Source organism: Vitis vinifera, chromosome 18 (genome assembly GCF_030704535.1).
Source record: "Vitis vinifera cultivar Pinot Noir 40024 chromosome 18, ASM3070453v1".
NCBI lineage: Eukaryota > Viridiplantae > Streptophyta > Magnoliopsida > Vitales > Vitaceae > Vitis > Vitis vinifera.
The window spans coordinates 29,015,215-29,031,801 of NC_081822.1; the positions used below are offsets into that span (position 1 = coordinate 29,015,215).

The window sequence follows — 16,587 nt, forward strand, 5'->3', positions numbered from 1 at the left end:
GTCGTCGGCCGACGGCGTCTGGCCAATGATCTTGCCGATAGTAGTGGATGGTTTTTTTGGGAATTACAAATAAAATAAAATAAAATAAACTGAAATAAAAATAATAAAATAAAAAATTAAAATGAAAGAGGAATGAGGGAGCTAGATGTTGGGTGTTTTTGGGGAAGAAGAAAAAGGAAAAAAAAAAATGGAGGTCGACTGGACGAGGAAGGGAAGAAAAAATGGGGCTGGCTGTGGGGAGTCCCCCCCCCCCCCCCCCCCCCCCCCCTCTTCAATGGCCAACTGTGGCCAAAAAATAAAAATCAGAGTGGGGAGAGGGGGAGTAAAAAATGGGGGGAAAATCTTGGGAATTGGGGGGGGGGGGGGGGGCAAAATGGGGAGAAAACCAAAAATGGGAGGAAAGTGCCAAAACTCTTCAATGGCCGGCTGCGGGCAAAAAGGGAAAAATAAATAAATAAAAATCAGAGTGGAGGGAGAAAAACAAAAATGGGGGGAAAGGAAAGTGGAGTGGGTGGGTGGGTGGGTGGGTGGGTTGGGGGGGGAGGGGCGGAAAATGGGGGGCAAATCTTGGGAATGGGGGGTGGGAAGAATTGGAAGAAAGAGAGGTGGGGTGGTTGGGGAGTAGGGAAGAGAGAGGAGAGAGGAGAGAGGAGAGAGAAAGATATAATAATAATAATAATAAAATAAAAGTATTGGTAATAAAATAAAATAAAATGATATACAAAATAATAAAAATTATTAAATGATGAGTGAGTTAAAAAATATATGTAATTGGAATTTTAAATCTAAAGACAAAATTGGGGGTCAAAGTTAATGTAAAAGAAAAGGGCAAATTTTGGGGTCTACGAGATAATTTTTTTATTATAATTAAGATAAAGATATTTGAATATTAATATTTTTTTAAAATAACTTATTGTATTTCCAAATTTCTAAAAATAACAAAATTTAGTTATTTTTTCTTATTTATATAGTAAGATAATAATTTGAAAGCTAATGATTTAAAAGAACAAAGTAATTTAATATGTTTTGAAATATCCCAAAATCACACAATTGGTTACAATAATTAAAATTTTATAATATTTAATGATGTAATTGGTTGGTAAATTGGTCATTGGTTAATAATTTATCTCTTCTTATTTTATATATTAAAGATATGATATCTGAAAAGAAAAAATAATTTAGCATATTTCAAGATATACCTAAATAGAAAAATTGATTACAATAACAAAATATTGGTTAATGATTATTAATGTAATTAATAAATAAATTGGTAATTGGGTAATAATTATTGTTCCTAATTATGTTTAACATTATTTAAGTTAAATTTCATTTATTATGATTGATTTTTATGTAGTGCATCCTTATGTTTATGGATTTGTTAATTAAATATGTGTTCATTGTTGAAATCAATTTATTAATTTCTTATTCTTAATTTGAGGAAGGATATCAAATCTTGCTATTTTATTTTTCAAAAAATAATTGGAAAAGTTGATTCCTTCTAAACTTCTAATTGAAGAAAAATTTATTTTGATGATTATTGGTTGATTTTAGTTTTGTTAATTGTAAATAAGTAAACTTTGAAAAACGATGGTAAATTCATTTTTAATCCAAATTATATGATTTTTAATGTTACTGTATTTTTTTTAAGGACAAAATTTATAAATATTTATGAAACGTAATTTCACAAGAAGTTGAATCCTTATTAGACAAAAATATTCGTTGCATATGGTTGAATTTTAGTTTCAATTTTTGAATTTTATGGTCATATTTTAGATTTATTTCTTAACCAAATTAAGTTATTTTTATTTACTGATTTTGCTTTTGAGTAAAAATTTAAAAGTTTTAGATTTAAATTTTCTTGATAAAAAATAACACCTATTTCAAATTAGTTTGGTTTTTTCAATTAACATTTTTCCTCATTTGCAATAAATTCATTTTTCAATTCAATTATATGAAAATGAAATTGAGATAATTTAATTTATTTTTGTAAGTCAATAATTATTTGAAAATTTTAAAAATGAATTTAATTTTATTTTTAATGGAAAATTGCATTTGCATGTTGAAAAATTTAGAGGTTGAAAAAACGAAAGGGAAAAAAAAAATAATTAGACAAAGTTAAAACATTTCTTATTTTCCCAAGTGAAAATCAAATATCAAATAGGGCTTAGCAATTCTACAGCCATGAAAATAATCGTCTCAAAAGCCTTGTAGTTGCTGAGATGCCACCTTGCCAAAAAGCCTTCTTTCCTGGCCTATTCACCTCTTATGTAAAGAAAGAAAATGCACCGGCCTTTCCATGAAGTCTCGCCCTTGGTTCCAAACACAATGCATATAGGCATTACCAAAATTAAAAACTAAAAAGAATAAGATAAAATAAAAAATATGAAAGTTCCTAGGAAGGTTAGAGGAAGCTCCTCTGTTAAACAGGTGGAGAGATAAAACCCTCCCACAACAACCCAAAATTTTCTGAGTGTCTTGTAATTTGGGACTAACAACCAGATAGCTCCCAAGAATGGCTTCTTCGGGCACCTCTTCTTTTCCAGGGAGATGGGATGTGTTTTTGAGCTTTAGAGGGGAAGATACCCGCTTCAATTTTACGGATCATCTTTATTCGGCTTTGACGAGTAGGGGCATCCACACCTTTAGAGATGATGAAGGACTTGAAAGAGGAGGAGAGATTCAACCTTCACTCTTAAAAGCTATTGAAGAATCAAAGGTGTCTATTGTAGTTTTTTCCAAAAACTATGCTCATTCACAATGGTGTTTGGATGAGCTTTATAAGATCATGGAGTCCAGGAGAGAAAAAGGACAAATAGTTGTACCAGTTTTCTATCATGTGGATCCGTCTGATGTGCGGAAACAAACGGGAAGTTTCGGAAAAGCATTTGCAAGATACAAAAAAGTCACTAAGGAGAGGGTGCTGAGATGGAGGGCGGCACTGACCCAAGCCGGCGGTCTGTCTGGATGGCATGTGGAGCATGGGTATATTATATAACTACTCCATCTCTTCTGTTTTGAGCTGCTTTTTATTCATTCACAACTTAAGTCACAATTATGTTTGATTTTTTTAAGTGTTGGAAACTGAGTTTGATGAAATCGGATAAGCATGACCAAAATTAACTGAGAGTCCGATCTTGGCATCCCCATTGCTCACTTCCTATATGCTTGTTTACATATTAGAAATTTAGGGCGTCGAATTAGCAATGCTTTTTTCTACTTGCTTTTAAAAATTATTTTTAAAAGAAATAGGATTTGATAGCTCGTCTTTAAAATCACTTTTCAAAAAACAAAAAAATAAAAAAACCCATTTGGATAAATTATTTTTAAAAGTAATTTTACTATTTAAATTTTATCAAAAAAATTTTGAATTCAATTTATATGATATTAATGAAATTTAGTTCAAGTCTTATTAAACTAAAAATAGTTTTCTAATTATAAATAAATTAAAAAATAAGTAGTTTTAGTACTAAAACAATGAATTATATATATATATATATATATATATATATAAAAATATGATCATCTTTGTAAAGCTTAATTAATTTTTTATTAAAATAAATAATAATTTAAAATTAATAATATTTTATTCAAAAAAAATTTAAAATAAATAAAGTTTAATATTTTTAATATTTAAATATGTAAAAAATTTTATCACATCTATATATTTACCATTCAATTAAGGACATAGTATTTTGGATTAGTTTTCAAATTATCTTAAAAATGAGAAGATTCATTAAAGAATTTAAGATATTAAGTCTTAATTTATTCAAAAAAATTTAATAAATAAATTTTAATATTTTTAATATGTAAATATGTAAAAATTTTATTACATCTATACATTTACTATTCAATTAAGGACGTAGTATTTTGGATTAGTTTTTATCTTCAGGTTTTTTTTTTTTTTCAAATTATCTTAAAAATGAGAAGATTCATTAAAGAATTTAAGATACTAAGTCTCAATTTATTAAAAATAAATAAAGTTTAATATTTTTAATATTTAAATATGTAAAAAATTTATTACATCTATACATTTACCATTCAATTAAGGGCATAGTATTTTGGATTGGTTTTTATCTTTAGTTTTTTTTTTTTTTAATTTCAAATTATCTTAAAAATGAGAAGATTCATTAAAGAATTTAAGATATTAAGTCTTGATTTGGATTTTATTTACCTAGCAAGAAAAATTGGAAAATATGGTTATTAGGAGAAACAGTAAGTTATAACTTATTATGTATTAATTTCGATTTATTATTTTTTATAGTACTTACGTCTATTTTTGAATTCTATTAAAAATCCATTTTTCAGCGACAAAACTCATAAAAATAAAGTTATGTATTGGAGATATAAGAGTCATTTTGGACATAATTTAGATCGTGAATTTCCACTACTAATTGTGTTGTGTTTTGAATTCTATATATTTTTTTTAAATTGATAAACTTGCTAACAAATTAAAGAAAAAATGATTCCACAAATTAATTAAACAATAAAGTCATTTTAAATTAATTTTTGTTTATAAATTTTTTATATTAATTTAGTTATTATTTGAGTTTAAAATTATTTTAAAAAATTACTAAACTTATTTATGAATAAAATAAAATAAAATTTTGCTTTGAAGTTCATTTGTTTGGTAAAAAAATTCACAAAATTTGTTTTCTATATTAGTTTTGAGTTTTGTAACTTTCCAACATTAATTGGATTGGTTTTTGAGTTTTGAATTTTTTAAAAAAAATTAATAAATCATATATATCAAGTACCATTTGATTTGGAATTTATTTACCTAAAGAAATTTAAAAGTTAAAGTAAATTCAAATAAATAAATAAATAAAGTGTAATTAAAAAGGAATCATATTTAAAAATTTTGATATTGATCGGTGGAGAGAGAATAAAAGAAGAAAGACATCTATCAGACTTTGTTTATTTTTTTATTGTTTTCTTTTTTAAATTACTTCCCAGTGCTTTTCTTTGTTTTTATAAATATGTAAAAATAACTTCTATTACTTGTTCTCCAAAATTGTTTTTTATTTCATCTTATTTTTAAAGATTATTTCTAGAGAATGACCACCAAACTGACCATAAACTTTTTAAGACAGGGTTTTAATTTCAAAAATAGAAAAACATTTTTTTTTAAATGTTTTTGAACAAAAATTTAACCAGTTTTAAAAAATTAAAAATTTACTTTGAGTGATTCTTGAAAAAACACTGTTTAATGGAATCTTAGTCAATTCTTTGTATTCCTGATTGCTCACCTCCTATTTTAGCACTGTATTTTTATACTTATTTTTAAAATATATTTTTAAAATAAAGAACAAATACCATATTTTTTAGTATTTTTAAAAAACAATGGTACTTGATAACTTGCATTTAAAATCACTTTTTAACAAATAAAAAATAAAATACTCATTTGGATAAATTATTTTTAAAAATAAATTTACTATTTAAATTTTGTCAAAAAATTTGTGAATTCAATTTATATATAATATTAATGAAATTGAATTCATATTTTATTCATTATTAATAGTTTTATAATTACAAATAAATTTAAAAACAAATCATTTTTAGTACTTTAGTATTAAAATCCTTTTCATATATATATATACACAAAATGATAGTATTTTGTCTCCATGATAGTACTATTGATCAGAATTAGGCATTAGGATAAATCAATTGATAGCATGACAAATATTGAAATTAAACATCATCAATTTATTTTTTCCCTGCCTTTCTTATAATTAATTTGTGGTTCGTATATTGTGCTTTTTATTTGGCAGGTATGAATCTCAGATTATTCAAGTAATTGTTGGACGCATTTCGAAAATGCTGATCAGTCGTCCTAAACTCTTATGTATTTCTGCAAACCTGGTAGGATTCGATTCCCGTTTGGAAGAAATGTCGTCACTATTATGTATGGAGTCAAATGATGTTCGAATGATAGGAATACATGGAATTGGTGGAATAGGCAAGACTACCCTCGCCATAGGAATATACAACCAAATTGCTCATCAATTCGAAGGTGCTAGCTTTCTTCCAAATGCTGCAGAACACCGTGGATCGCTTATACAAAGAAAACTTCTAGCAGATATCCTAGGGGAAAAAATTGCACGCATAAGCAACATTGATGAAGGCATTAGCTTGATAAAGAAGACGCTTTGCTCTAGAAAGGTTCTTATCATTCTAGATGATGTTAGTGCTTTGACTCAATTAGAATTCTTGGCAGGGAGCCGTCACTGGTTTGGTTCAGGTAGTAGAATTATCATAACATCGAGAAATAAACATTTACTCGATGTGCATGAAGTTGATGGATTATATGAGGTTCAGAAATTAAAATCTGAGGAAGCTTTTAAACTGTTTAGTTTGTATGCGTTCGAGGCAGACCTTCTTGACGATAGGTTTTGGGAGCTCTCCGGACGTGCATTAAATTACTGTGATGGACTTCCGCTTGCTGTTAAAGTTGTGGGATGTTACCTGCGTAACAAGACGGAGCTTGAATGGGAAGATGAACTGCTTAAGCTAACAACAGTAGGGCAGCTTACAGTCCAATATGTGCTTAGATTAAGTTACGACAGACTGCAACACACAGAAAAGGATCTATTCCTTGATATTGCATGCTTCTTCAGAGGGAAGGACTCAGATTCTGTTGGAAGAATACTTGATAGTTGCAACTTCTCTGCAATTGGAATGAAAGTTCTCAAAGATTGTTCTTTCATTAGTATTTTAGACAACAAGATAGAAATGCATGGTTTGATGCAACAAATGGGTTGGGAAATCATTCGGAGAGAATCACCTGGACAACCTGGCCAACGGAGTAGATTGTGGAATCCAGAAGATGTCCATGCTGTGTTGACACAAAAAACGGTAAGAGACAAGTGCCTGAACTTATTTAAACTTTTAAGGCATTTAATTTCACTTAAGAAGTTGCTTATGTATATGATTTTAAGCATTTTGTGCTTCACTTATCCCCTGTTGTTGGTTTTAGGGGACAAAGGCAATCGAAGGAATATCCTTTGATGTGTCGGCATCAAAAGAAATACAGATTACGTCTGAAGCTCTTAAAAAAATGACAAACCTTCGACTCCTCAGGGTCTATTGGGATGGACTTTCATCATATGATTCTAACACAGTGCACCTTCCCGAAGAATTCGAATTTCCTTCCTATGAATTAAGATATCTTCATTGGGATGGATGGAGTCTGGAATCGTTGCCGTCAAATTTTAATGGTAAGAAACTGGTTGAACTCAGTTTGAAGCATAGCAGCTTAAACCACCTTTGGAAAGGGAACAAGGTATGATCACTACTTATTCTCAATAAATTTTGAAGTTCTTCCAAGAAAATTTATTCAACAATTTTTATTTTATTTTTATGTTACAGTGTCTTGAAAATTTAAAGGTCATGGATCTCAGTCACTCTCCATACCTGGTTGAATGTCCGGACGTGTCTGGTGCACCATCTCTGGAGACACTAAATCTGGATGGTTGTACAAGCTTGCATGAGGTGCACCCATCAATTCCTAGGCTGAAAAATCTTAAGATCTTGAATTTGGGAAACTGCAGGATGCTTTACTATTTTCCCAGAATCATTGGATTGGAAAAACTTGAAGTTCTTAACCTCTCAGGGTGCTCAACACTTGAGAAGTTTCCAGACATCGAAGCCAATATGGAGTCTTTATTGGAGCTTTATTTGGAAGGCACTGCTATCATTGAACTTCCCTCATCGGTTGGGTATCTCCGACGGCTTGTTTTATTAAATATGAAAAGCTGCAAAAACCTTAAGATCCTTCCTGGCAGAATTTGTGATTTGAAATCCCTCAAAACTCTCATCCTTTCTGGCTGTTCAAAACTAGAGAGAATTCCAGAGATCACGGAAGTTATGGAACATTTAGAAGAGCTTCTTTTAGATGGAACATCTATAAGAGAGCTGCCCTGTTCAATTCTTCATCTCAAAGGTCTTGTGTTACTGAATCTGAGAAAATGCAAAGACCTCAGGAGTCTTCCAAATAGAATTTGTGGTTTGAAATCTCTTGAAACCCTCATTGTTTCTGGTTGTTCAAAACTCAACAGATTGCCAGAGGACCTGGGAATGTTGCAATGCTTAAGGAGTCTTCAAGCTGATGGAACTGCCATAACAAAACCACCTATCACACTTGTTCATTTGACAAACCTTAGAGAGTTATCATTTAGTGGATGCAAAGGATCAACATCTAACTTCTGGATCTCATCCCTTACATTCAGGTTACTGCATAGAGAAAATTCAGATGATATTGGTTTGCAGTTGCCTTCTTTGTCAGGTCTACGCTTCATGGAAAATTTAGATCTAAGTGACTGCAATTTAATGGAAGGAACAATCGATAACAAGCTTTGCCACTTGGAGCTTCTGGAAGTATTAAACCTCAGCAGAAACTATATGGTTAGCATACCTGCAGACATCAGTAGACTTTCTAATCTGAAAGTTCTTTTGGTGAGGCAGTGTGAGAAACTTCAAAAAATTCCGAAGCTTCCACCAAGCATAAAATTATTTGATGCCTGTGGTTGCACAGCCCTGAGGTCTTTACCGACTCCATCTCGGATGATAAGCCTACAACACCGGTTGGTTTCCACTTGGCTTCGTCCTGTGGAATTCATGCTATGGAATTGCTCCGGACTATATCAGGATCATGTGGCAATGGCATTAGAGACACTTCATCGGGTCTCTCTCTCTCTCTCTCTCTCTCTTTCTTTCTCTCTCTCTCTCTCTCTCAATGGTATTATTATATTAACATTATAAACTGCATGGTGCAGGAACTTTTCCCAGAAATAGGATACAGTATTGTGATTCCTGGAAGAGGGATTCCAAAGTGGCCCTGGCATGAGAATATGGGAGCTTCAGTTTCAGCAACCCTGCCCCCACATTGGCTTGACAATAACTTCTTGGGGGTTGCTCTATGTGCTGTGTTTGCACTTGAGGAGGGCAAAACTATTCAGCGGCCTGGTGAGATTCGCTGTAATTTTGAATGCAGGGAAGGGCCTTATTTCAGTCATTCCATCACTTGGACACACAGTGGAGACCGAGTTGTTGAGACGGATCACGTGTGTATGATGTATCAACCTCGCAGTCAATTTGTGAAATCAAAGTCTACCTATGCCAGTGTGTTCAAGCACATCAAGGCTTCTTTTAGTCTATCAGGGGCATCGCATGAGGTGAAAAAGTGTGCGATCCGTCTTATATATGCCCCAAATACAAGTGGTAACAAAAGAAAATTCCTCCCAGAAATAGGTAACAATATGGAAAATTTCCGAAGTGCCACCAGGAATGGCTCCGTACGCCAAAATAATTAATGGTAAGTCACCTCTGTTTCTCTCCTCACTTCCGTACGCCAAAGTTATTGAAGCAACTGAAATTAATTCTGTGGGAGGATTTCTATATATATATATTTTTTATAATTTTCTTTTCTTTTTTTCTTTTTGCTATTTAACAAAAATATTAAATGTGCTCAGCAACATTGTTCTGGATTTTTAGGATTTGAGAATTTGAAACCCCTACACTTGAAATTCACTATTTGGGTTAAATGTCTGAACAAAGGAATTGACCATTTTACACACTATGGACTGCTAAAATACCTCTAATAGAGTAATCAAGAATGACACATCTGGGAGAAGATTAACGTTTATGAAAGTTGATGTCCTTCCTTTTCTCTCCTCCTTCAGCCAATACTCTAGGCATCTAGGGGCGATCACACACTATTTTTACTATAAGATCAGCTAAAAGCAAGAACAAGACCAGCTATAAGTTGCATTCACACACTATTTTTATCACCTTCCCCATTATCACACACCGACTTTTCTTAGCTATAACTTCAGAGAGTGGTTCATGCTTACTAAATTTTCATTTTTCAGTTTGAAACGTTTATCTATTTTAATAATTGGATTCCTTTTTGTCTTCTTATTTAGACATAATATATCTGAAGCTGCAGAATTTATGCCCCATTATCAGTGATTTCTGAATGGTATTTTTCAGATTTACTATCTTACAATTTATGGGGCATCTCAACTTGGAATGGTTATTCAGTCAGGAATTCCCACAATATGTGCTATGATTACGGTAAGTAGGATTTTTTGGAGAAAAATATAGACAAAATATTCAATAAATGCAGCTAAGAAAACCTTTGTGTTGTTTGGTTTAAATTTATTAAATGTAGTAGTATGGTGTTACCTGCAAAATATATGCTCTTAACTGTACTTTTCTGGAACATTGATTCATAGTTTCAAGGTTTTGCTGCTAATTTGTATGCTCTAAATAAAATTGTAGTTATCCTTTTGGATTTATTAGGAAAACAGAAAGCCTTCTTGTTTTCTTGTTGTAATATATATAATTAGGATGGAATTATGATGAGGGTGACACATCCCAAACATACCCAATTGCCATCCTAATTAAGCGTATCTCACTACTTTTTGAGTTTTATTTTCAGATTAATGTTTAAGCTAGTTGCCTTTGTTCCATGATATTGTCATCAAATTTAAAATTTATTTTCAATCTTCAATGCATCCATTTCATCCAAGGAATTTCTTTGAGTTTTAATCATTAATTTCCATTCCATAAATAAATAAATCCAGAATTTTCATATGATATTTCAGTAAAATTCAATTATTATCGATATTTTCATCTTTGGTTGGAAAAGATCTTAAGATTGTTTGCATTATTTTTGCATTCACTATAGGTTTACCTAGGTTAAAGCTAGAGTTCACCATGACCATTGGCTTAATTAGCATATATATCCCAGGCCTCCTTAGACCATATATGGATGGTTATTCCCTAAAATATGTGAAACACCTCATTGTGAGGTTAAATTAACCACAAGGCACATCACTACTAAAAATTCAATTCGGATTATTGAACTCTAATCCAATTCTAAAAACATTGAGAGAGATAATAAATGCATGAACGAAAGAATAATTATAGACTAGTTTGCCTCCATTGAAGGTCCCACACGTTATTTCCTTGTTTTTTATTTGAGACAAGGTACCCCACATGCTTTTTTATTCTGACCAAGACTTTATTTTTCAACTTAATTATGTACCTTTTAGCAAGGTGGCATATAAGGCAACTACAAGGTTTTTGCCAAAGAATTTTGCACCTAATAATAAAAAATAATAAGGAATTGAGACAATTGTTTTCCATGAGCTCTCGGGTTGCTCTCCATGAAATTACCGGCTTGTTTATTTTCTTGACTATATAATTGCTGACGCTTGTTTATATTTCTTCTTTAAAACTTAAACATAAATGTTTGTTTTTCCACTTTGGAAAATATAAAATGTTTTATCTTTGTGTGGACCCTGCATTTCGGCTTACACGCTTCCACTCGATAACGAACTCGATTTTTTATTTTGAAAATGATTTTATTTATTAAGAAAATGACTTGGAGTCATCACTTATTTTCGTTTTATTTTTCAAATGGTAAAAAAAATAAGAAAGAAAACCCTAAGTGTGACTTCTTATTTAGGAAAAGGTGGTATGTGAAAAACCGGATCGGGTTTGGAGGTCAGGTTACTTATCGGGAAGATACAGTAAAGATCGTAACACCCCTTTAAATTCCTAAAGTCGGGTCTGTACTAATAAAATGAAGCTAACGTGACAATTAATAAGAAAATCAATGGATACTCAAATCAATTATGCTCATATGAGAATCAAAACATGCATAGAGAAAGACCAGAATGTGAGTGGGTACATACATGGGCAATGAGCCACAATGCACTATCAAGAAATGGGGTTAGTGCGCAAATAAGTCACATACATCACTAAACATGATAAGGAATCCAATGGCACACATGACACTTCATTCAAATTTATTTTTAGGGAAAACTTCAATGACGTTGGCTCCCACCAAAACCCAATTTACTTTGCATGAACCAATTCCAATAACTCCATTATTCGGAATTACAAGATTAAGTTCATGCTTATTTTAAAACGCTTTAAAAACTAGAAAGATGTGAAAAAGACTTGCCAAATAGAAAATGGCAATTTATTTTATTGAAAAATGAGATTTTGGAACCTAAAAAAATGTTCTAAGAAGAAAAATGTGGAGTTGTGATTATTTAAGAAGACTAAAAAGGTTATTTGAATAAAGGGATTTAGGAAACTATTTTCAAAACCAATGATGGTGAAATAAGAGGTGACTCGTGGCCCAAGGGTGACCATTCATTTGGTACACCATGCACAGATCATTTTATTCTGGGCTCACCTCAGTAGATAATCACAAACAGCGTCTTCATAAGTTACCTGGAGATCATCATTGGACAGTTTTACATCAATTCTAGCCAGCGGTAAATTTAGGACCTCTTCCCGAAAATGTGTTATATCCTCATAGCGTGCAGCAAGACAACAGTCATGGTCGAGTTTCACATCATCTGGCACACAGCATCTCAATGCATTGAAGCAACCTCAAATTTGTCAACAATCATATATTAGGGCAGCTTCTTCAGATATATGAATTCGAAGCGCATCATGTCGTTGCTCTGATTATCGCATCCCGTTTGAAAACAACTTATGGAAAAGAAAAAAAAAAGGACTCTTTGCTTAGGATCAACATTTTTTTACAGCCATTGGGATTATAACAGCTGGCCCTCTGCTTATGACACCAGGCCCCTTACCCATAGCAGCGTAACTTCTGAACAACCTCAGGATAGGAAGACCACTCTCCATAGCCAAACTTCTCTTCACGTGGAGGGCTCCTCCATGACGTTGATAATATGTCTCTTTATCACATTGATTCGACATTGATTCCCCCTTTGAAGATGGGGGTTCCTAAACTCAGTCACAAAAGATATTAGGTTCAAGCTCGTGTCCTCTGCCTAGGCACACAGAATGACTTCAAGAGCCTTTGCAAATGATCGGGCACAGTAGCTCTCCATTCCCTGCAACAACTTTGCTCAATAACACTCTTTATCTGATCAAATGGTATAAGAAGTCAGACAGCAACTTAGCCTGCTTCTTAGGAATCCTTGCCATGCACCTCCTCTAATGGGTATAGGGACGACATTTTCAACCCGGAGCGGGAACCAGATCAGGTGGAAAACCTCCTCGCTGCCAACAGAAACTTCTGGTTGCTTGGGAGCTCCTTTTCTGAAGTCATTGAAAGACAGAACTATGGAGAAGAAGCCGCTAGAGTCACCCTGATCCTAATGCACTTACAACCCAATCATCTGCACTAGAGCATATTGTTCCTCCTTATCATCTTCAGAAACTAAAGACTCATCTAGCTTTCTAAAGTTTTCTGCACATGGATCTGCAGTTTCATCTCCATCTTCTTAATCGGGGTACGCAAACTAGCTCCGTAACGAGTATTCATATCGCTCAGCAATACCAACCTTCCTTGTTCTCTTGGTCATTTTCAATGGCTTGGAGGATCTCTACAGCTGTCAGTGCTTTTATCCAAACTGTCCATGGAGTGAGGCATGCGTCCATCTCATCTCAAACATCATCCAGCGTGTTGAGCATTGTCTGGTAAGTTGGAAGTGCCTCTTCTTTTTTTTGGAAGCCAGTAATGTGCTGCCCTTTATCAGCGTCAGATCTGTTCTATTGCCCTCCTAGAGATGCTTTCTTCTGGTTGATTGGAGACTGTCAGGTACTGAGGGTGCCAAGGCTAGGAACCAGCCAAAGCTAGTAGCATGCACACCGAAGTGACCATGCATGTGGATTCTGGTGCCGGGTAGCCAAAAATTCCCCTCATGCGTGTTGAGACATGTCTGCTCTTTTCATCAAGTGAAAGACCACTATCCTGGCTTGATACTCTGACCATAGGCAAGGCGATTATGTCACGAAATTTCAATCGACAGTGAGGCGACTTAGAGTAAGAATCTCAGTTTTATCACTACAGAGGACGTGCAATTATGCCATTTCCTCAACTGCAACCATTCTCTCGCATTCTAAACATGCGTTTTACGACAGTCATGAACCTCAGATTTCCCGGTCCTTCTCTTCTGTATAACCTCCAATGTGGCATGTACTATGGACCTCGAATATAGCTTCCTTGTGACCCGTTTAAAACCCGTTCTCAATCACAAGTGATCTTGTTTGCCCTGTGTCAATGAACATGCCCTTTGATAGATATCCATGCGAACTGAGGGAATGAGAGTATAAGAGGAGAAAACGGTGAAGAAAATCAGTTGAAGTAGTGGAGTGAAGGGAAAGATAGTGAAAGGAAATGAGCGTATATGTGTGTAGTAGATACGGGAGACGTAAAGGGTGGGCAGTGAGACAATTTCGGTGGTTGGTGAATATGGGCAAGCAAGTGGAATGAGAGATGAAGAGTGGTGAGATCTTATGAGTTTAGTGATTTCATGGATGGATAAGGTGAAAATGAGGGTGGCAACTATAGGGTGTAGGAAATGGGTATGAATAGACTTAGAAAGCGAAGTGGGTTTAATGAGTATATGCATTGGGGGGGGTGGGGGGTGGGGGAAGAAGTGTGGGCATGGAAAATGGGTATATACGTGGGTAAGGATGGCATGGGTGGGGAAGTGATGATGAGCGACAAGTATGATGTGGTGAAGGTGCCATGATGACCAGATTCAGTTAGCATCCCTTTCATTAAACATTTAGCCAAGCTCTGAACCACTGAGGACCAAAGAACAATCAAGGCCTTAGGGTCGACTTGTGGCATCATTTATGCTAAGTGACTTGGCATAGAGTGAACCACTGAGGACCAAAGAACAATCAAGGCCTTAGGGTCGACTTGTGGCATCATTTATGCTAAGTGACTTGGCATAGAGTGATAGGTCCCAGTCAAAGCCAGAATATAATTCTCTTCCGGTGAGAATAAACCATAGAGTTTGGATCAAATCTTTTGCTGCCTTCTTATTGAATCTGATAGAATTTAAATACATAAAGTTCAACCACTTCCTACAAATAAGGAAACAACTACTCAACACGTTGCAAATAAGTAGCTATAACTACATGACCCACTCCTTCCACTCATTTGCAAATATGTGAACATTGAGAACAACTTGGACTAAGTCTTTGACAGCACATCCATCTTCCCATGCACACTCTGTCCTCCTTACACGTATCCGGGATTTCTAATAAGCACACGTGTTGATCTTCTTAACTTATCATAAAGAGACCCATAAGACGGGGCCTGCTTGTGGTTAATGGCGTCAGAACTAGATAATGGCTCCCTAAAATGCTCAAACATTGTTTTTCTGGTCCCATATTAAATTCTTCCTCTCCGAAGTCTCCAAATAACCTTAATAGGTTGATCCTCATTGCTGTTGTCACTTAACTTCTTTCCAATCTTCTAACTCAGCTAGATTCTTCATTCTGTTCATGTCCTTAGCCTTGAGAGAGAGAGCACATTATAGGATCCTTCACTTTTAGAAAATTCATGCTTCTCTTTCTCAGGTTCTACAATATCTTCTTCACTGTCACTACAGATCAATGCTTCGCTACCATGCTGTTCATAGTAAATCCGTCTTCACCCAACCACTGACTGGTCTTTAGCCATTCTTTGATTTCTGTTATCTACTTGACTTTCTGAATCTTAAAGCGGAGTCACTCGATTTGGAGACCATCGCTACTCCGCGAACAACAAGTGTGGCAGAGAGCTTCATTGCCATGACTGGAAGAGCATCAACTTCTTTCTCATTGATCGGTATGACATCCTTAGTAACAAACTGATCCAAATCAACCAGAACTATAGTATTTCCACGAGATACGACTTGAGCATTACCCTGCTTCTTTCCTATCCAAGATCTTCGTGCAAACCCAAACCATCTGAAGGAGCTTTATTCATCCTCAACACTCACGATCTTTATTCTATGATAGCATTATCTGGCTCCCTCAGGTAAGGATGTACAACCTGATGTACAACAAGGTAGGATACAAAGAACAGGGAAATGGGAAAACAAAACAGAGCACAAACTAATTAAACACATAAAACAACTAAAGCCATGTTTCATGTTTAGATCAACAGGCTTGGCTGTAGGTGAGTGAACTAGAATGCGTCCCATGGAGATACGAACAAAACGAAACTCCTATATGATGCATATTGAAGACTAAAACAGAGCTGTGTTATTCTCAAATCACCCCAAGGAAAATAGACGAGATAGCCACAATAAAATCCATGAACCAAACAGGAACAATAAAACTGAACGTATAATTGAACAATCCACAGAAAATATCAAGAAAAAGGGAATGAGACTATATACTGATAAAGAAAATCGAAGGATCCATGGTAGTCATACCTTTCCTGTCTTCTCCTTCTGGTTTTTCCTTCTCACAGCCTACCTCTCCACCTTTTTAGCTTAGTTGCCTCTCCCTTCAAGCTTAAACTCTCTTCCCCTCAATCTTTTCCTTTTCTCAAGCTATCCCTCCTAAAGAAGTGTTCTGTCACTCCCCCTCTAAGGTGTCTTCCCCTCCAAGAAAATCCTACAATCCAAAAAATATCTCATCTCTGAAGGTAACAACCTACGCTCCCCCCACCCCTCAGACTTGCTCCCCAAGCAAAACGAATACCTCTACCAAATATCTCTCCCAAAAAGGGCAGCAAAAGCACCCCCTCTAGCTTGCTGCCCAAGCTCCAAAAGTCTCCCACAAAATATCTCTCTCAATCCTGCAGCGAAA

At 34.4% G+C, this 16,587-nt stretch overlaps 1 protein-coding gene and 1 long non-coding RNA gene across 2 annotated transcripts; one reads left to right on the forward strand and one right to left on the reverse strand.

Annotated features, from left to right (window-relative positions):
- The first annotated feature begins 2,363 nt into the window (after window positions 1-2,363).
- On the forward strand, window positions 2,364-10,273 carry LOC104877966 (disease resistance protein RPV1). Its single transcript, XM_059734569.1, has 7 exons — window positions 2,364-2,992; window positions 5,782-6,852; window positions 6,974-7,279; window positions 7,366-8,679; window positions 8,772-9,216; window positions 9,247-9,310; window positions 9,988-10,273. Exons 1-6 carry the CDS (start codon window positions 2,513-2,515, stop codon window positions 9,306-9,308), a joined length of 3,678 nt encoding a protein of 1,225 aa, XP_059590552.1. The 5' UTR covers window positions 2,364-2,512; the 3' UTR covers window positions 9,309-9,310; window positions 9,988-10,273.
- A 2,116-nt stretch (window positions 10,274-12,389) lies between these two features.
- LOC109121965 (uncharacterized) lies at window positions 12,390-16,587 on the reverse strand. The gene is made up of 2 exons (XR_002029273.2): window positions 16,209-16,587; window positions 12,390-15,823 (listed from the first exon to the last, which is right to left on the reverse strand). It is a non-coding gene; the product is annotated as an uncharacterized LOC109121965 (long non-coding RNA).